Source organism: Dipodomys merriami, unplaced genomic scaffold, assembly GCF_024711535.1.
Source record: "Dipodomys merriami isolate MVZ:Mamm:240054 unplaced genomic scaffold, mDipMer1.0.p SCAF_3, whole genome shotgun sequence".
In the NCBI taxonomy this organism is placed as follows: Eukaryota; Metazoa; Chordata; class Mammalia; order Rodentia; family Heteromyidae; genus Dipodomys; species Dipodomys merriami.
In genome coordinates, this window is record NW_027204492.1 from 86,976,592 (window position 1) to 86,998,650 (window position 22,059).

Consider the following 22,059-nt stretch of genomic DNA (forward strand, 5'->3'; position numbering starts at 1 on the left):
AGACTGAAAAATACTTTATGTAGCCACCATGTAAACATATTTAGACATCTGTCCTATCTTGAGATATCTTAAAATAAACATGGAGAGAACTACTTTTGACGTGTGTTCATTGTGGGAAAGCATATAGGTAAAATATGGTCGTCTTGAACACATGAAACCTCAGACTGGATAGACCACATGTGTGTCCTTGCTGTTAGAAATTCTTAAGGGAGCACTGCCATCTTAGAAGACACCTAAAAATTCATCCTGGGGAAAGCCCTTTACAAGTGAGCACTGCGGGGCAGGCTTGCAGTATCAGACTTCCCTGACCTGTAACAGAAAACAGTCTATCACACTGAAAAAGTGTCAAAGTATGTGTGAGAGTGTTGGGGAATCTTGTACCTCACATGGAAACAAAGCCTTTTAGTAAGAATTCACACTTTCCTTGAGAATTCAGAATGTAATCTTTGGGAACAGTTTCAGGGTAAAGTCGTTATGCTCATCAGATAACATATACTGGGGATAAATGTAAACATTGAACTTTTAAATATTTAATCCTGTATCCCTGTTTGTGTGTGTGTGTGTGTGTGTGTGTGTGTGTTTCTTACAATATTATTGTAGTTAACACTAGTGTGCATGAGTTCAAATTTTAAAATTTGTCATATAATTGATATGTGCTGGTGGCTCTCTCTTGTAACTCTTGCTACTGAGGAGGCTGATATCTGGAGAATTGTGGTTTGAGGCCAGCCTGGGCAGAAAAGTTTTACTAGAGTTCATCTCTAAAGTAAACATTAAAAAGGCAATCTGGCTGTATGGTTCAAATGGGAGTGTCAGCCATGAGCCATAGTGAGGTTTTATATTTAAACTGTCAACAAAATTATATAATGTTTGTGAACTGTTTAGAGTTTGAATTTTGTATGTGTTAATTAAAAGATTTTAAACAAAGTATAGTGTCTTCCCACACTCCTGAGTGTATATTCAAAGAGAGATTACTAGGGAATGTGTAGGCTGGCTGGACAGAAATAGGTTGGATAAATGAACTGGACATAATGAGTACATAATGTATGTATGTAGTGAAATCCCTGTAGAGTACATTTTGTGTTAATTTTAATAAACAACATAAATTTAAAAACATACGTTGAGAATAGATTTGTGTGTCTTGTTTTTTTGTTTTTTTGTGGGTTGTGGGTCTTGAGCTCTGGGCCGGGGCACTGTTCCTCAGCTCTTCACCTCAAGTCTAATGCTCTACCACTTGAGCCACAGTGCCACTTCTGGTTTTCTGGTGGTTAATTGGAGATAAGAATCTCATGGACTGTTTTGCCCAGGCTAGCTTTGAACCTTGATTCTCAGATCTCAGCCTCCTGGGTAGCTAGGATTATAGGCATGAGCCGCCGGCATCCAGCTTGAGAATAGATTTTGTTATAAGTGTTATTATAATTTGAAAACTGACAGTCACAAATACAAATTTTACAAGGGAGAACCAAGGGTATTGTAACATGCTGAGTATCTAATATATGTATATATATATATATATATATATATATAATAGTTAATACTAATGCTGTTATAACCATCAGAACAACATTTACAGTAGTGCTGTCACATTCAATATGAAAGATACAACAGAGGCCTCAAGTACTGATCTATGAACAGCATTCCCATAAGCATTGATTACTTGTTCTAAAAATATATATTGGGCTAGGAATGTGGCTTAGTGGCAAAATGCTTGCCTAGCATGCATGAAGCCTTGGGTTCGATTCCTCAGTATCACATAAACAGAAAAAGGTGGGAGTGGCATTGTGGTTCAAGTGGTAGAGTGCTAGCCTTGAGCAAAAGAAGCTCAGGGACAGTTCTCAGGCCCTGAGTTCAATCCCCAGAAATGGCAAAATAAAAATAAATATACATATTAAATCCAAAATTTCACTAGCACAGTGTCATCCAAAATGGATAAAGACAGTTAAGTGTTGTTTTCATTTGAGGAGAAGAGTCTTGGCTGAATTCAGTATCATGTTTCCTCATTTTTTTCCTTTCAAAACCAATCAAGGAGAATACATGAAGGGAGGAATTACACAAGAGTAACAATTGGTTTATTATAACAAGGGACTGTTTTGTGAATCATTTAATCAAAAATATTTATTAGATATCTATTACTGATCTTTATGCCCTCAAGAATATAAAGAGTTCTGAGACCTGATTCTGGAGCTTGAAGACAAATATCTATGAAAATACACTTCAAATAATCATCCTAGGTAGAAGATTTATGTGGACACTTTCAGTATTATTCTATCAAAATAGAAATGTAAATTCTTTTTAAAATCTCAGTCTCTGAAAGCTGTTTTCCCTATTAGCTACCATATGACTGTGAATGGAATGCTCAGTACATGCTCATATGATCATCCTAGTGACAACTTCTAAACTGATTACTTGGGATCAGCACATCCCAGTTAGACAGTTTGCCTTGCAGACTGAATGTGAGCAGCCGAGGGAGCAGCTCCCAGAATGATCTGTTTTGTTGCAATTTTTATCTGCCTTGTTTGTTGTGATGTTTTTTATTGTCAGAACAGGGGCTTGAACTCAGGGGCTGGGTGCTATCCCTGAGCTTTTACCCTCAATGCTAGCACTGTGCCACTTTGAGCAACATCTCCACTTCCGGTTTTCTGGTGGGTAATTGCAGATAAGAGTGTCGGGGACTTTCCTGCCTGGTCTGGCTTAGAACTGCAATTCTGCCTGTAACTAGAATTACAGGCATGAGCCATTGGCTCCTAAGTGAGTGTGGACAGTTTTGAGAAAATAGTAGTTTCTCCCCCCACTCCAGAATATTGCTGTCATTATGTTGATTTGGGAAAATTCTTTGAAGTAATTAAAATATTACACTTGTGTAGTACTTAATATGAATGACAAATATAAGTAAAATCAGATCTGTCATGGTTTGTATTTTTATGCCAATACTGAGGCTTGAACTAAGGTCCTGGATGCTGTCTCTGAACTCCTTTACTCAAGGTAGGCACTCTCCAACATGACACACATCTCTACCAGTGACTTTTTGGTGAATAATTGATGATAAAGGTCTCATCAGCTTTCCTACACAGGTAGTTTTGAATGGTGATCTTCAGATTTCAGCCTCTTGAGTAGCTAGGATTAGAGCAGTGACCCCTTGTGCTCAGCTATTAGGTTTTTTAAATAACCTACAGAGTTTATCATCATTTTTAATTAAATTATTTTAATTATTTTTTAGCTAAATATCACACCGTTTTGTCTAACTCTGTGTCTTTTTTTTGTTCTTGTTTGTTTTTCTTGCCAAGTCTGGGGCTTGAACTCAGGGCAAGGGTTCTGTTCCTTAGTTTTTTCCTCAAGTGTGATACTCTGCAACTTGAGCTATGGCTCTATTTACAACCATTTGCTCGTTATTTGGAGATAAGAATCTCAGAGACATTTGCACCTAGCTTGTATTCGAATTGATCCTCAGTTCATAGCCTCTCCTGTACCTAGAATCATAGGCATGGGACACTAGTGCCTGGCTCTGATTTTCTTTTTTCTTTTTTTATTGTGAACATACTGTACAGAGGGGTTACAATTACATGGGCAGGATAATGCGTACATTTCTTACCAAGCATTGCAGCCTCCTCCTTTGTTTACCCTTCACATCCCTTCCCAGCCTCCCCCCTCCCCCCCAATCCCAATCCTTCTCCTTCCCCCTCCCCCCCCCCCCCACCGACGTTGTAAAGCTCGTTTTGGACATGACAACTTGTACTTCTCATTGTTGCAACAAGTCCACTGGTTTTTCCCCATCTCCTCCACAAGTTATACTGACATCAAATATAGTGAAAGCAGGGGTTATACTGTGGGGGAGGGACATACAAAGCAACAAAGAGATAATCTTATAAATGCATTAGAAACACATGCATGAAAGAAAAAGACATTAAAATACATATCTAAGGGTTCATTTTCCTGACATCACATTATCTGACCTTTTCCGCTTGACTCATACATATACTAGATATTGCAAATAAGGGAAACCATGGGACCTATGTTTCTTTGGGCCTGGCTTACTTCACTTAATATAATTTTTTCCAAGTTTTTCCATTTCCTAACAAATGGGGCAATGTCATTCTTTCTGATGGAGGCATAGAATTCCATTGTGTATATATCTGATTTTCTTGATAGCCACAAAAGGAGACCAAACAATAAGCACCTTTGTAAAAATTGCTAGTAAGTTGACTCTGAAGTTTGCATGTTGCATACACCTTTCTCTTTCAGAAAACAGAAGAGACATGCGGTTGCATTAAGAAAACAACAACAGCCAGGCACTGGTGGTTCACCCCTGAAATCCTAGCTACTCAGGAGGCTAAGATTAGAGGATCTCAGTTTGAAGCCAGCCTGGGCAGGAAAGTCTGTGAGATTCTTATCTACAACAAATCCCCAAAATATCAGAAGTGCAACTCTTGCTCAAAGTGGTGAAAGGTAGCCTTTAGCAAAGAAACCAAAAGCTCAAGGACAGTGCCCAGGCCATCAGTTCAATCTCCATGACCTACCAAAAAGAAAGAAAGGAAGAAAGAAAGAAAGAAAGAAAAGAGAGAGAAAGAGAAAGAAAGAGAGAGAGAAAGAAAGAAAGAAAGAAAGAAAGAAAGAGAAAGAAAGAAAGAAACATTTGAATCCATTGCAACCATGAGATGTACAAGTCGTTATGTTGAAAACGAACTTTACAACTTTGGTGGGGGGGAGGGGTGAGGAGGATTGGGTGGTGAGGGGAAGGATGGGAAGGGATGGGAAGGGGAAACAAAGGAGGAGGCTACAATGCTTGATAAGAAATGTACTCATTATTTGCTCATGTAATTGTAACCCCTCTGTACAGTATTTTCACAATAAAAAAAAGAAAAAAAGAAAGAAAAGAGAGAAAGAAAGAGAGAGAGAAAGAAAGAAAGAAAGAAAGAAAGAAAGAAAGAAAGAAAGAAAGAAAGAAAGAAAGAAAGAAAGAAAGAAAGAAAACAGCAAAACTATACAATGCCAGGCACTTGTGGCTCACCTTTGTAATTCTAGCAAAATGAGAGGCTAAAATGGAGGTTCACAGTTCCATGTCAACTGAGGCAGAAAAGTTTGGAAAATCCCTCCTCAAGAAAGTGCTAATGTGGTGTTGTACACGTTTTCCTACCTATATTTATAAGACTAACATGGGTACATCATGCCCAAGTCCACATCCAGGCAAAACGTGGAACCTATCTCAAAAATAGTGTCCCATGTCCCCCAAATAACCAGTACAACACAGGACTGGAGCCTGGCTCAGTATTAATAGCATCAACCTGGCAAGTACAAGTCCCAGTGTTCACATTCCTGTATCATCAAAACAAACTTCAATAATGTGGAATTTATTCAAAGAGCCATAAGCCTTCTTAAATGATCTTTACATAGCTACATCAATAGAGGTATTCAAAAACTCCTAATCAAATGCCTATTTCTTTCTTCATTCTTGTGAAATGCAGTCTCACTATGTTGCCCAGTCTGGTCATGAACTGCTGGGCTCAAATACCCACCTGTCTCTGCCTCAAAAGTAGCTGGAATGACAGGTGGATACCATCACACCCAGATTTCAACTGCCTAAAAAATTCAGTCAATGGCATCAGGTGTAGCTCAAGTGGTAGTGTCTGCATGGCAAGCATGAGATCCTGAGTTGAATCCCCAGTATGTCAACCCCATGTCTAAAATCTTATTAGGCAAATACGAAGCAATGATTATGTATCCTAGAAAAAATGCCTAGATTTTCATTCTAATTCATCACACACACACACACACACACACACACACACACACACACACACACACACACACACATTCACATCCCTCCACAACACACATGTAGGCACATATACCCACACTCCCACTGCAGACAGGCATACACACTCTTCTTTACACATACACACACACACACACACACACACACACACCCCTCCCCCCACATACCCCTGTACCATAGGCATTCACACAACTTCCCTCCACCACACCCACACTCTCCACACAAACACTAAGCCTCCACCACACACAAACTACCCCCCCTCACACACAGACACTCACATTGCACCACCAGCCCTTCTCACTCTTCCCTGACTGTCACATCACACATCTGCCTGCCTTCCAGCCTCTTGACTTCTAATAGCAGGCTGGTTGTCCACAAGGATGAATGCTGTTTGCTGTTTGCACACCTGACTAGCCAGCTGCATGCATGCCACCTGCAAGTCATCTGCTCACATTCCTGCTGCTCACAAGGTGTCTGCACACAGCCTGGTGGCCTCCTGCAAGCCTGTCAGCCCTGTGCTCTTTGCAGGGTTGAGTTGGGTCCCAGGCCTTCTGTTCAGGCTCTACCCACTTGGTCCAGATCACAGCTCAGAGCTGCTCTTCAGGTGTGTTCTTGTTCCTCCTTGGGGATGGAGAAGGGTAAGGCTGTGCTTCCTGAGAAGCTGCTAGTCCCCCTAGCACCAGACACCTCCAGGTGGAGATGCTTCAGACTCAGTGGTGTCCAAACCCAAGCCTGCTCCATTTGCTCCCCAAGAACTCAAAAGGTAGAAAAATGGCTTGTGGATGCACAAAAACTCCAAGTGCACTCTTGACTGAGGTTCTTGAGGCTTGAAGAGCCTATAATAAAACCAAGTGACAATTTGCAACCCAAGTGTCCCTTTCTAAGTAAAGTGCTTGAGGATGTGAGTGCATTTCTCTGTCAGTTTTTCAGCCCCCTCCCAGTGAGTCACTGATAGGGGTATGGCAGTTAGAGGTGTATTGGTTATATTGAGAAAAATACCTTCAAATCAGTTGATTTAAGTAGAGAGGAGAGATTATGTAAATGAAACTGGCTGAAACACTTGGAAAACCTTTAGTTCAAGGGTGAGGAGAAAAGAGTAGAGAAAGGCAAAGAGACAGAGAGAAACAGAGAGACAGAGAAGAGAAACACAGAGACACAGAGGGACACACAGAGAAATAGAAAGGCTTGTAAAAGTAGCTTATGACATTATGATTAACTCATATATATTCATTTTCATTAACCATTTCATGTTAACAGTAGGCTCTCTTGTATTTTGCCTATTTTCCATATTGAAGATGTCCAATTTCCTAATACACTGATTTATGAATTCTAAAATATATGTATATATATAACTTCATACTTACCTTACTGTACATACTTCATATGTCCCTCACTTACTTTGTATACTTATCATACTTTATTATAATGAATTTATTTTGGGGGAATTATAAAAATGTGTATTATAGAAGGATCTCATGTAGTGTAGCTATCACCTAGTTTTTCCCAAAGGTCATATCTTATATAAATAGAATACAATATCAAATCCAAGAGAATGACATTGGTACAATCTACAGTGCTTATTTACAATTCATGCACTCCTACCTGGATCTGTGTACGTAATTCTATGCGATTTTCCTGCATGTGTAGATTCTCCATCATAATCATTCTTGCCACAGAGTTACAGTCACCTGGCAACCCTGGCATGTTCACCATCTCTGTAATGTTCTCATTTGGGCATATTAGCATGCTAGCCAGAAAGACAGAAAGAAAACAAATACAAGAATTGAAAAGAAAAGCAATTGTCAGACATTTCCAGACTATTTGTACCATTTGTGCATTCCCACTAGCAATGAATGAGAGATGAGGTTCATCATATCTTTCTCAGTATTTGATATTCTCCCCATGTAGTCATTTGGATAGATTTGTGGTGATACCTTGTTAAAATGACTTTGTCCGTCATGGCCCATGATGTTAAATGTCTTTACAAGTCCTCTGTGAGATGTGGAAATATTTTCTTATTCTGGAGCTGGTCTTTCAATTTACTTAACGAGAGAAATTTTTCAGACAGAAAAAATCATATGCAAAGCTTTTCTAAGGCCATGACATCAACATTTCTCTGAAGCAGAGCCTTCCTAGCTTACCTTTAAGCTGGGCATCTACATTCAACAAATAGCCTCTCTCACCTCTAGGCTTTTCAGCAGTGGCTGGAGAGTTCCCTCCACCTAGCAAGAGGTACCAGGATGGCTGTAAGAAGTTACAACTTGGGGGTGGTGAGAGACTGGGGAGAGGGATAGTGAGAGAAAAACAAAGGGGTGGGTAACAATGTTCCACAAGAAATGTACTCATTACATTACTTGTGTAACTGTAACCCCTCTGTACATTACCTATACAACAAAATAAAATTTAAAAAAAGTTACTTAGACTCAACCTCCTTACTTCAATACCTAATTAATTGTTCAAGTTTTGTGTTCGTATGTTGTATTTTGGTGACTTGTGTAAAAATTCTGCACTTAGTCCTAGGTGCTAAAGACTTTTTCTACTGTTTTCTTCTAAAAATATTACATGATTATAGTTTAATAAGTTATAGTTTAAGAAATTATAGTTTTAATTATAACACTTTGACTCTTCTAATAGAATATATGTTCTTAAAATTCTTTTATTAGTATAAATGAATTGTTCAATTGTACCTTCTACATGTATGCATGAATTGTAATGTACTTTGATCAAATTAACTTCATAGTATTCTATCTTTCCATTTCTTTCTCATTCCTCCTTTTTTTGACAGTAGGCTTATAGACTTAAGGGCATCATTTTCCCTTGGCTGGAATCTTCCACTTGAGCAGTATTTCCAGCCTTGCTTTTTGGGGGATTTTTTAAAAGAGATGGAATATTGTAGACTTCTGCTCAGGCTTTGGTGGGAACCTCAATTTTCCAAATTTCTGCTACTTGAGTAGCAAAGATTAAATATGTGAGCCATGGACACTTGGCTTATATTATTCCTTCTTTTTTTTTTTTTTTTTTTTTTTTTAGGTCCGGTCGTGGGGCCTGAACTCTGGGCCTGGGGGCTGTCCCTCAGCTCTTCAGCTCAAGGCTAGCGCTCTACCACTTGAGCCACAGCGCCACTTCTGACTTTTTTCTTTTTTCTTATGTGGTGCTGAGGAATCGAACCCAGGGCCTCATGCATGCAAGGCAAGCACTCTACCACTGAGCCACCTTCCCAGCCTATTCCTTCTTTTTAAAATTGATTGGGTGGGGGGAGGGGGGAGGCGGGGAAGGGAAGTGAAGGGTAAACAAAGGAGGAGGCTGCAATGCTTGGTAAGAAATGTATGTATTATCCTGCCCATGTAATTGTAGCCCCCCTGTACAGTATGTTCTCAAATAAAATAAAATACAATTAAAAAAAAATAAAATTGATGAGTTTATTGTTAGTATAAATGTGATAGAGTGGTTACCATTTCACAAGTCAGGTAATGAGTACATTTCTTACCACTTCCTTTTTTCTTTCCCAGATTTCCCTTCCTGTATCTGTCCACAAGTTGTATAGCTTGTTATCAACATAGTATTTAATGAGTACTACTCCTACATTTGTTCATCTTTCTCTCTGCCTTTTTTTGTACAGCCTTCTTCCCCAGAGAGAGAAATAGGTACAATCAAGACAAGAAGAAGTGGAGAAAACCCTCCTCTTTCCATTTCCTAGAGTTCATTTTGATAAATATCATTTACATGATGAGAGGCACAGAGACATTGAGCCTTTATGTTTCTGTTCTAAGAATGTCCTCCTTTGATCTCGCTGATATTATTCAATCTTAACTCTCATTTCTTTTCTCCAATTAAACAAATTTTAGTAAGTTTCATGTTAACATTTTTATTATAAAATAAAATAATTATTTTGATCCCTACTTATTTAGAATTAGTTTTTTGTAATCAACTCCAACCTAAGGTAGAGGTACATATTTTTGCATATAGGTATTTTATCTGCCTAATCTTATTTGGTTTTGAAGGGGAATTACATGAAAACTGTAGGTCAAATTGGGAATAATTTTCATCTTTATTATATAGTTTTCTTTATATATATATATTTTTATTGTAAAGAAACTGTATAGAGGGGTTACAGTTAGATGAGTAAGGTAATGAGTATATTTTCTATCGAGCATTGTTACCTCCTCCTTTGATTTTCCCCCTCCCATCCCTTCCCTCCCACCTCCCCAACTCCTCCCTCCCCCAACATTGTAAAGTTCATTTTCAACATAGTGTCCTGTATATCTCAATGTGACAATGGGTCAACCTGCATCCCCATTTAAGCATTCTGCTATACCCCTTCCCCTCCCCAAATTACAAAAATGTATATACAAGATGCAGAACACCAGAATCAGATACAGTGAAAACAGGAGTTATACAGTGGGAGAAGAACTTACAAAAGAAACCAAAGAATCACATAGTGTATTATAAGAACATTAAAAATAATAGCAAGAAAGAAAAAACCCTTGTGTCCCTCTCTTTGGTTAACATCATCTCATATGGTTATATGGACATAGCCTTTGACCTTCTCTGCTTGTTGTAGACATGTACCAGTCATTGCAAACAATGGAAACCATGGGACCTATGTTTCTTTGGGCTAGGCCTATTTCACTTAATATAATATTTTCCAAGTCTTTGCATTTCCTAATAAATGGGGCAATGTCATTCTTTCTGATGGAGGCATAGAATTCCATTGTGTGTGTGTGTGTGTGTGTGTGTGTGTGTGTGTGTGTGTGTGTGTGTGTGTGTGTGTGTATCACATTTTCCTGATCCATTCATCATCTACTGGGGGGGATCGGGGTTGGTTCCATATCTTAGCTATGGTGAATAATGCTGTGATAAACATGGTTGTGCTGGTAGCTTTGGCATGACCTTGTTTGTGATAATTTGGGTAAATGCCCAAAAGTGGGATTGCTGGGTCATAGGGGAACTCAATGTGGAGTCTTTGGAGGACCTCCTTACTGCTTTCCAAAATTGTTGAACAAGTTTACACTCTCACCAACAATGCAGTAGGGTTCCCTTTGGACCACATCCCCTCCAGAATCTGTTATTAAATTTCTTGATTATATACATTCTGACTGGGGTGATATGGAATCTCAATGTTGCCTTGATTTGCATTTCTTTTATGGCTAGAGAAGTTGAGCATTTCTTCATGTGTCTATTTGGCTGTTCTATTTCTTCTTCAGAGAAGTCTCTCTTTAAGTCTTCAGCCCACTTATTTATTGGGTAGTTGTTTCTTTGAGGATTTGTTGTTGGGGGATTTGGGTTTTTGAGTTCTAAATATATTTATATATACTATATATATTTATATATACTATATATAGATAGATACTTGTGTTCTAAGTATATTTTGAGTTCTAAATATATATTTAGATACAATATGTCCATTGTATGGCTAGTGAAGATCTTCTCCCAGTCCATGGGCTTTCTGTTAATCTTGCTTGCTATGTCTTTTGCCATGCAGAAGCTCTGCAGTTTCATGCAATCCCATTTGTCCAACCTTTCTTTGATTTGTTGTGTTTCTGGGTCTCTATTAAGAATATTTCGGCCTGTGCCAAGGTTCTGGCACAAGAACAGACCTGAGGACCAATGGAATAGACCGAAGACTCAGAAATGAACCCACAGATCTATAGCCACCTAATCTTTGACAAGGGAGCTAAAGAAATAGAATGGAAGAAAGACAGCCTTTTCAGTAAATGGTGCTGGCAAAATTGGTTAAACATTGTAGATCCTTATGTATTACCCTGTACCAGAATCAACTCCAAATGAATCAAAGACCTCAAAGTCAAAGCAGACTCCCTGAAAACATTACAGGAAGGAATAGGAGAAACTTTATTATATGGTTTTCAAATTGAGAAACCAAATACATTTAAATTCCATGTGTTTAGGTCTTCTTATACTTCATCAGTACTTTGGAATTTTGAGCATACACATCCTGTATATAATTTCCTTGGCACTTAAGTATTCTATTGTCTTCAGTGCAATTTGTTTTTGAGTATGTGTCTGTGGTACTAGGGTCAAACTAAAGGCAGGGCACTGTCCACATTGCATGGGAAGGAGAGAACCTCTGAGTTTGGAAGCAGCTACAGGTCAGCACGGAAGAGGAAAGTCTTCTGTCTGTCAGGCACAGTCCACGTCTGGTCATTCCTATTGCAGAAAACTTGAAATGTTGCAGCAGATAAGTCTGGGAAACTGGTGAGGAGGGTTGAAATGGTGCAGGAGAGATGGGGAGCTCCACCTGATCTTCCTTCTGCAAATAAGCTCAAGAAGTTTGGAGTGCAAGTTTCACACTCAGCAGGCAGCAAAGGACAGGGCTTTAGACCCAAGCAGTCATCAGGGTCTCCAAAATGTCACTGGGTGTCACTCAGTAGATAAAGATGGCAGACATTGGCACCAGTGTGAAATCCCTCCTTACATGCACTCTTGATAGGTGGGTGTAGAGTATTTATTTCCAGAAAGATTTCTGCCCACCAATAGAAAAGAGAAAGAAAAAGTGGGGCACTGTCTCAGATTATTCTCTGACCCAAATATTCCACTCTAACTTTAGCTTTTCTTGTAGAGACTCTTAACTTGAGAAAGGACTTCTCTATCCATAGTTTCCTGAGAGGTTTTAAAATCATAAGTGAACGCTGAATTTATCACATGAATTTCTTTAACCAGTGGTGTATTGCATTGAGTAAACACTGATTTTTCAATCAACTTTGCATAGATGCAGTACAAGCCATGTAGGAATGGTCCAATTGAGTTGCCTTGATAGATTCTCTTCTAATCTTTTTGCAGATTTTTGAGAAAGTTGATGAAAGATAAGACTATATACTTCTGTCTTCAGCTGGTATTGGTGTTAGGATAATGCTTTAGTTACAAAGTTCTGTGGGAAGTTATGCAAACTAAGAGTAAGGGAGCATAGCCTCAGTGAACATTTTGGAATTTGACTTTTAGAGTCTGTCCATTTGCAGAACAGGTCAGAATGACTCACTGCACAAAATTTTTGCACAAATGTGATTCATCCTGGCATAAGATCTCAAGCCTCCTAATTTCTTTTTTTTTAATTTGAATTCACAATTTTATTGTCTTCATAACAAAAGTTGGAGCTTAAAACTGGATCACTTGCCCCTTTCTCTTTTTATCTCCACCCAATTCAAAATGTTTGCATCTCTTAATAGCTAGCATTCTCTTAGAACTACAGTTGGGCTCAACACATTCAAGTCTCAGCACAATCTTCTTTGTAGTCTTAGCTTTTTTCTGGAAAATTGGCTTAGTCTGACCACCATAGCCACTCTGCTTCCTGTCATAACGACGCTTTCCCTGGGCATACAGAGAATTCTTGCCCTTCTTGTACTGTGTTACTTTGTGAAGTTGGTGCTTGCCACACTTCTTAGAAAAAGTATGGCGGGTTTTAAGAATGTTATCCATGATGGCAGGAAGCCTGCAGCAGCGCCAAAAATAAAGAAGCCTCCTAATTTCTAATCTGTTCAGAAAAGAGTTGACACCATAGCCTTAACAGCTCTGCTTTGCAATGTCTTATAGAAAAGTAAATGTCTGGATGGGTATCAACTTAGACTTGAGAATATTCCCCTCAAAACTGACTAGAAATTAAAAGACACTTCATTTGTACTCAGGTCATTTTACAAACCATGTGGCTATACTGTGGTTTCCTACTAGGAGTCTGATATTTTGTAAAGTGTTAGGCAATGGTTTCCACTTGACCAGTCCCCAATAATGTCTCAGGAACAGAATTTCCAGCAAGCTTCTCTCATAGGCAACATTTCACTCACTTTATTAGGACTTGGTGCTGGAGGAATAGCACATTCTCGGTGAGTCAACTGGGAGAGGCCTCTTGGAAATCTGATATTAGTATATAACCATTCCTGCTCTTAGTAATTAAGTTTTGTATAGTATATTTTTTCCTCCCTTTTTATTCTTAGCCTTTTGGGCTATTGTACATGAAGATAGTTTCTAGACAGCAAGTGCTATTTTTTGAAGAATATATTTATAGAATGAAGACGTGTAATTTATTTAGCATCTGTCTAGGACATGCTAATAAAAATATTTTCTTAATATCTTTTTATGAGTTTTTTCCAACCATTTCACCTGAACATAATTATTGGGCATGTGTATACCTTCTTTTTTCCTTACTACTGGGGTTGAATCTGGACCTTCCTGCTGCTTGGCTAGTCCTTTGTCACATGAGCCACTCTACCTGCCCTACTTTTGGCTAGCTAGTTTGGAAATGGAACCTACAGCACTGTTCTCCCTGGTCTTGCCTCACACTGAGAGCCAGTAAATCTCAGCCTCAATGTTCCCCATGGTCCTGGCTTCATTCAGGCAGGGGGAAAGTCAAAGCAGTTCTTCTAATCCAAAACCCCAGGAAAGGTTTGAAAACAGATATTTGCAATCTAGACATCACTAACTCACACCTATATTTCTAGCTACTCAGGAAACTGAGATCTAAGGAAAGCTGTTCAAAGCCATTCTGAGTAGGAAATTCACTGAGAGTCTTATTTCTAATTGCTAAAAAGAATGGGATGGCACTGTGGCTCAGTGGGGTAGTATGCTAGCCTTGATACCAAAGTCTCAGGGGCACTCCCAGGCTGAGTTCAATCAGGCCCTAGGACCATTTACCACCCACCTCTGCCCATACACACTCAGAAAGATATATGAAGGTAGCACCACATTTCCACTATGCATTTTCTTCATTCTTCTAATTTCTTCTTTGCAATTGCAAAACATAATGAATCTTCCTCTTCCTTAATGTTTTACTAGAGGACCTCCTTTGTTCTGTGGAGATAAACAGATGTAGGAAGCTATAGACCAAGAATCCTCATTGAATGTTGATCCAGAGTGGATATAAGGAGAGCAAACAGAATAAGAAGGGTGTAGAAATGTATGTGAGGTGGGCAGTGCTCTCCAGATTGGAGCCCTGATATTTGACACCTAAGTAGCTTTGTAAACTAAACAGAGTATAAGTTGTATGTGGCATCTAACGAGAGTTGCCCATTCTTCCTATCTTTTCCAATACAGCCTCACATTTTCCCTGTGCCTTGTAAAGAGGCTCACCTTCTAGCCTCCCTTGAAGTGAGAACAACCATTTGACCCAGCTCTAGCAAATAAGATGTATGTGAGATTCTCCTGAGTTTGGCTTTGAGAAAGTTATCGTTTTCTTTTGAAAGGGGGCAGAGCTCACTGGCCTTTTGTTATTCACCTGCTTCACTTTCAGTACCTAAAACACAGTCACAATATGTAATGGGCAAGGAGCTATATTAGCAGCATGAAGACAACACACATTTAAGAGGGCAGAGCAGAAAGACAGGAGGAGCCTTGCATGTTGAAAACACTGCAGAAACTGCATTGTAGAATGAACAGCATGTTGTTCATTTTTTTGGCTTCAGCTGACAGTTATCTACCCCTGCCACCTCCCTCCCAGTGTCCAACACAGGCTCAGCATTCAGTGTCACAAGGGTAGTGAAGTACTTTCCAACAGGTTTTTATTCACATTTATCAAACCACTGTTTGCTTCAGGCAGTATTTTGCTGCCTGAGGCCAAGAGGAGGTGGGTAGAGAAGTCCTACCATAGGCCCACAAAATGTTTTTGTCATTTTGGAAAGGTAAGACCTAGAAAAGAAGCAGACTTTGGAGGCTAGTCCTGATGGCTCAGTCCTGTCATCCTATGTACTCAGTGGGCTGAGATCTTGACTATCGTGTTTTGAAGCCAGCCAGGTAAAAACAAATGTCACTAGATTCTACCTGTGATTAATCAGGAAAAGTTTAGACTGGAGGTATGACTCAAGTGGCAGAGAACTAGGTAAAAGTGAGAGCATCATGCTCTGAGTACTCTTCCTGCCTCCCTCCCTCCCTTCCTCCCTTCCTCCCTCCCTCCCTCCCTCCCTCTCCTTCCCTCTCTCCTGTTCTCTCTCTCTCCCTCCCTCCCTCCCTCCCTCCCCCCCCCCTCTCTCTCTCTCTCTCTCACACACACACACACACACACACACACACACACACACATGCACCCAGTGTGTGGGGGAAACACTTCAGAATTTGACATAATTACAAGATAGCTAGTGCTTTTTGTTGTATTTCCTAGAATGTTCACAATAACTTCAGAGAAAGCAGACCTCAGATAAGGAAATTAAACATTGGATCACTGGTGTAGGCTTCATAGGTAGTTTGTAGCAGACATCAAACTCAGGTGTGAAGCCTCCCAGATCAACCCTTGGTATTTACACCTTTGCCCTGACTAGTCCTGGAGAATGGACAGATTTGAAGCTATGAGTCAGGACTTGGAAAAGGAATCCCAGACATGGAATTGAACGAAACATTGACCAGATTTTATGGATCACATCCCAGCCAGCAGTCAGGAGGCCAAATAGTGAAAGGAGAAGTTTGTATTCTTTAAACAACTAAGTATCTGTTGATAACTCAGTGTCCTGTTGTTGTCACTATAGGCTATGCCTTTTGGGGAAAGTACAAGGCAAGGCATGTACTCACTGTTTAGCCAGACTTAATCCCTCCTTCCTTCCTCCTCTTTCCTATCTTTCTTCTTTCCTCCTTTTTACTCCATCTTCTTCTTTCTTTCCCATGTTCATTATCCTTCATCATGCTTCCTTTCTTTTTCCTCCTTTCTCTCTTTCTTTTTTCCTCCTGCTCATTTCCTACCCTCTTCTTTATTTTTCTTACTCCTACCTCTTTGTTTTCCTCCTCCCTACACCTTTCCCTCTTCTTCCTCTGCCTCTTCTTCACTCCCTTTCACCTTCATCAGCACAAACTCACTCTGTCTATGTCTCTCTATCTCAGTCTGTGTCTCTCTCTGTGATTTAGGCTGAATGTAGAGTCATGTATATTAGAAACTGTACTAAGCCACACCCCAGCTTCTCATTTTTTAATTTTTTTCTTTGTACTAGTCCTGAGGCTTGAACTCAGGGCTTCTGAGCTTTTTTGTTTGAGGCTAGTGTCCTGGCTCTAGAACCATTGCTCTACTTCCTGCTTTTTGGTGGACACTTAGAGATATCTGGTCCATGGTATTCCCTGCCTTGGTTGACTTTGAAGTGAAATTGTTAGATCTCAGACTCTGAGTGGCTGAAATTTCATGAGTGCGCCACCAGCCATGGAATTTTTCATATTTTTGATCGTTAAGAAAATGATACTCCTTTCCTCAAAATAAAGAGGCTTACCATCTACATTCCTCAGGAAGCTGATAATGTAGCTAGTTAGACATTTCAGTTATTTGAGAGTTCCAACATAGAAAGTGTCACAAGATTGATTGGAGAGTAGCTATAATGGAACAACCCTCAGTGTTTCTGCTCTGCTCACAGGTGCTCTTTACCATGCAATGGGAGATGCCCAGGAGGAAGCAAGTAGAAAAGTCCTCAACTCAGGACCATGATAGAAAACTGACAGAGTCAGGACAGGGTGAATGGGACACAGAATGGTTGATGAGACTATGAAAAGGAGGGGATGGGTAGTAGATAAACAGCCCCATTTTCCTTAGCTAGATCCTGTATTACACCAGCACAAAATAGGGACCATTACATAAATGTTCCTTACTGTTGGGAATGGTTACTCACATGGGTGTCTGAGCTACTCAGGAGGCTGAGATATGAGGATGGTGGTTCAAAGCCAGCTGAACAGAAAGTCCTTGAGACTCCACTTTCCTTTTAAGCACCAAATAATTTAGCAGTGCAACTATAGTCTTGAGGAAAAAAAAGAAAATAAAGCTAACCTGTCTTTTTTTATTTTGACAGTCATGAGGCTTGAACTCTGGGCCTGGGTGTTATCCTCAACTCTTCAGCTCAAGGCAAGCACTGTACAACTTGAGCTACAGCACCACTTCTGGTTTTCTGTTAGTTTATTGGACATAAGAGTCTCACAGACTTTCCTGTCCAGGCTGGCTTTGAACTGTGATCCTCAGATCTCAGCCTCCTGAGTAGCTAGGATTACAGATGTGAGCCACTGGCACCTTGCTTAACCCATCCTTATGTTTCCAAAATCCTTAGTCTGTCCCATCTTTGTTCCTGGTGCTTGGAGTTCCTAAGTCTGGATTTGTGGTGCTAGATGAGTGAACATATCCTTTACTGAATAGTCTACTTGCTCTCTGTCAAAAGAAAATCTGGTGGGTTTTGTATATCTTTTCAGGCACAAATAATGTTTAGTTCCTACTTTAGTGTTTATGATGAATGCTTCTTAAAGATCTGATTTAAAATATTGTTATTTAAAATAATTAAAATGAATATATAGGCTGCATATCAGTAGCTGAAGCTTATGATCCAGATATGTGGCAGTCTGAGGTCTCAGGATCACCATTAAAAACCATCACAGACAGGAAAGTCCATGAGATTCTTATCTCCAGTTAACCAGCATGAGGTCAGAGTGGAACTGTGGCTCATGTGTAAGTACTAGTCTTGAGCAAGAAGCTCAGGGTCAATTCAAGCCCCAGGACTAGCACAAACAAAAAAAAAGGCTAGAAGGAATTTAGTCCAGAGAAAAATGTAGTGGAGGCAGGCTTGAATATCATAGTATGATGACAACTAAGTTAGAGGGACGAAAGGAGAGATTTGGGAATGTGGAGACTAAGCCTCAAAAAAGCAGGACAGCTGAAGTATGCTGAGAGAAGCAGTAGTTAGTGAACTCCTAGATGGTTGATCACTGCTTTCAATATTAAAAAGAACCAAGTTGAATTTGGGGAGGGTATTTTGAAGAACATATGTAATTCACAGTGAAAAATATCACAAGGAACACATACTTATCAACCAGGTGCCAGTGGCCCATTTCTGTAACTCTAGCTATTCAGGAGGCTAAGACGTAGAGAACTGAGGTTCCAAGCTAACAGGGGGCAGAAAAGAATGAATGACTCCATCTGTAATTAACCAGCAAAAAGAAGTAATTGGAGGGGTGACTCCAGTGGTAGAGCATAAGTTGTGAGTGATAAAGCTACCCAAGTGTGAAACTCTGAGTTCAAATCCATATCCCAGGTACTGCCATACAACACAAAACCCAAAAACACCTAAGGACCTTCACAAGATTTAGAAGCCTCCTTCTGAAGTATAGTTGACATGGACACAAATAACATCTTTCTGAGGAGAAAAGGAAGAGGAATGCACATGAACAGCCATGAAAGTTGTTCAAGCTAACATGCTATGTGCTGCTGCTTCTTGTCCTTTAACAAAGGTGGACATCTCCCTTGGTCAACAAGGAAACTTCTTCCTTCCTGGGCACCAGAGCCAGTGTAAGGGATCAGGCCAAAGGTCAAATCATGCCAGCTGTCTCTGAAGAGAGGAAACTGATCTTCTTTTCCTGAATTCAGTTCCTCCTAGTATTTAGAAAACTTTTCTTGGGCTTCTTTTTCCTACCCATTGATACTCCTTTCTCTTTTTCTTTCCCAGTACTATTTTCTATATTCTTAGCATTCTTTCTAAACTGAAAATCTACTTATCACATTCAAAATCCACAAGGCAATAAAAGGTAAAAAGTTCCATTCCCATTTCTTTTCTCTTTTTTGGTGTTGCAAATTTTTATTTTTGTCACTCACATTTCTGACCCCAGCTTGCCTGCCGCAGGTACATGTGTTGGTTTCTAATTCATCCTCTCAGTGGCTTTTTATGAAAGATTAACCCACATACAATTATGAGCTGTTCTTTTCTGTAGCTGATACATTGTCCACTCTGATTTACTGTGTGTTCTGTTATGGGGCTTAAACTCAGGGCCTCAAGCTCACACTTGCCTTTTACACTCAAGGTTGCCTCTCTTCCCCTTGAGCCACAATCCACTTCCAGCTTATTTCTGGCTACTTGGAGATAAGCATCTCTCTGCCATTGCTGCCCAGGCTGCATGCAAATCTCCATCCTCCTGGTCTCCACTTCCTAAGGGGTTAGGAATACAGGTGTGAACCACCGGCACCTACCCCAATTTTTATCTATTAAAAAAAAGTGAGGTAGGTGCTGGTGGCTCCTGTTTAGAATGCTAACTACTCAGGAGGCTGAGACCTGGAGGATGGAGATTTAATGGCAGACAGGGCAAAAAATCTGTAAGACTTACATTTACAATTTAGTGTGAAAAAAGCCAGAAATGACAGAGCTCGAGCTCAACCCTGAACAAAACAGCTCCAGGTCTTGTGTGCAGATGTGCATGCACACACACACACACACAAAAACAAACACCCTTGTACATATGTAAACAAAATATACCTGATAGCTAGGTATCAGTGCCTTACATGTATAATCTTAGATACTTGGAATGCTGAGATGGGTAGAATTATGGTTCAAGTCTAGCCACTGGAGATAAATTTTAGAAACCTCAACAAAGAGCTGTTTTCCTGTTCTAAGTGTAATGGGAAGCCTAAAATAAGCCCAGCACAGCACAATTGCTCCCCTGGACAAGAACTGAGATTCTTATCCTAAAGGCCAATGAAACTACAACAACAGCAACAACAACAACAACAACAAGAAAATCCCAGCACACCCAGGTGCTGGTGTCCCTTCCTGTAATCCCAACATTTCTGGAGGCTGAGATCTGAGGCTTCCAATTGGAAGTCAGTAGTCAGGCTCAGTAGGGAAGTCAGTGACAGAACTTTATCTCCTACTAAATGCCAAAATTCCAGTAGTTGATCTGTGGCTCAAGTGGTAAAGAACTACACTTGGAGAGAAATTGTTTAGCAATAATGCCCAGACCTTGAATGCAAGCCCCAGGTTAGCATTAGAAATAACCAGGACAAAGAAGGGTGCAGGTGTCACTCATTTGTAATAAGAGAGCCTGACCCACATGCATAAGGCCATGAGTTCAAGCTCTAGTATTACAAAAATAATAAGAAAAAAAGCATTATGTTTATTCACCCAGGTTTCTGTGTCAGTATAAATTCATTGCATCATGTTAAGCACCTAGAAGTGCAGTTGATGGGTCAGATGTTGAGTATATGTTCACTGTTTTTTGGGTGGTTGATAATAATATGTTTAGTACTAGAAGAACCTGTGAGGGGCAAGTGGAAGCATGTCTCTGGTTGTAGAACCTCACTTGTGAGCGAAAAAAGCTAAGAAGAGCATGAAGCCTTGTGTCCAAATATCAGTACACACGCGCGCGCGCACACACACACACACACACACACACACACACACACACACACACACACACTGCAGAAAGAGAGAGGGAAGAGAGAGAAAGAGAGAGAATGTTCTGGTCATGGGTGGCTTAAATATACAATCCCAGATACTCAGGAGACTTATAGCTGAGGATCCTGGTAGGAAGCAAAACTCCATGAGACCCTCTTTTTCCAATTAACCACCAAAAATCTAGATGGGAAGCAGGAGCAGTAGGCTTGAGCAGAAAACCTCCGTGACAGGCCCAGACCCTGAGTTTAAGTTCCAGGACTTGCACTAAAAGGGAAAGAAACTGTCAAACCTTTCCAGCTCATGTGTGCCATTTTGTATATCCACCAACAATGAATGAGATCAGTTTTATCAAGGTTTTCTCAGTGTTTAATATTCTCATATTCTCACTATAAAGCCATTTTCATAGATTTGTATTGATATCTTATTAAAAAATGCTTTTCCTTAATATCCAGTCATGTTAAATATTTTTGGAAATCCTCTCAGATGTGAAAATATTTTTTTTATTCTGCAGCTGGTCATTCCATTCATTTATTAGCAAAAGATTTTTAGAATTTTTATTGTGATTAACTGATTACATAAATTTCACATATTTCATAGTATTGTGAGATAGTGATTCTTAGTTAAAATCACAAATATATTCTAACCTTCATGAGGCAAATTGTCATTATTGTGGTCTATAAAGTTTGCAAATTCTATGAGCTTTGACAATACTGCTATTTCTTCTGCATCAGATGATATGTACATTTCTTTCCTTTTGCTTGGTGTTAGCTGTTTGCTCTATCTCTCTCATTCCTTACCTTCCTATCGCTGCCCTTGAGTTGGTTAGTTCATTTTCATCAATGTCCAGTGCAGCTGATGGATCCCACTATTGTATATTTTCCCTTGTTTCCCTCTGTTTCTGTGCCCTTCTTCTAGCTTCCCTCAGATGTGCACATATATAACATATATGTGATCAGCAAAATGAGGTAATTTAGTAATGTTATGACAAGATGAGTGGAAGTCCTTTTTTCTCAAGTCCTGTTTACTTTGTCATATCTCCTTACATTTTGGATGTAACATCCACTTATCAGGAAGACCATGTGCCATTTGTCTCTTTGTTGTTGGCTTACCTCACTCAAAATGATTTTTCCTTGTTCCATCCATTTACCTGCAAATGCCATTATTTTGTCCTTTCTAGTG

General features: G+C 39.7%; 1 protein-coding gene across 1 annotated transcript; it reads right to left on the reverse strand.

Annotated features, from left to right (window-relative positions):
- Positions 1–12,847: 12,847 nt before the first annotated feature.
- Positions 12,848–13,198, reverse strand: LOC138839630 (large ribosomal subunit protein eL42-like). Its single transcript, XM_070039197.1, has one exon. It carries the CDS (start codon positions 13,196–13,198, stop codon positions 12,878–12,880), a length of 321 nt encoding a protein of 106 aa, XP_069895298.1. The 3' UTR covers positions 12,848–12,877.
- Positions 13,199–22,059: the final 8,861 nt, after the last annotated feature.

What these genes read in the sequence shown, in the direction of transcription:
- LOC138839630 (XM_070039197.1), bottom strand. Translation starts at nt 13,198, where the DNA reads ATGGATAACATTCTTAAAACCCGCCATACTTTTTCTAAGAAGTGTGGC.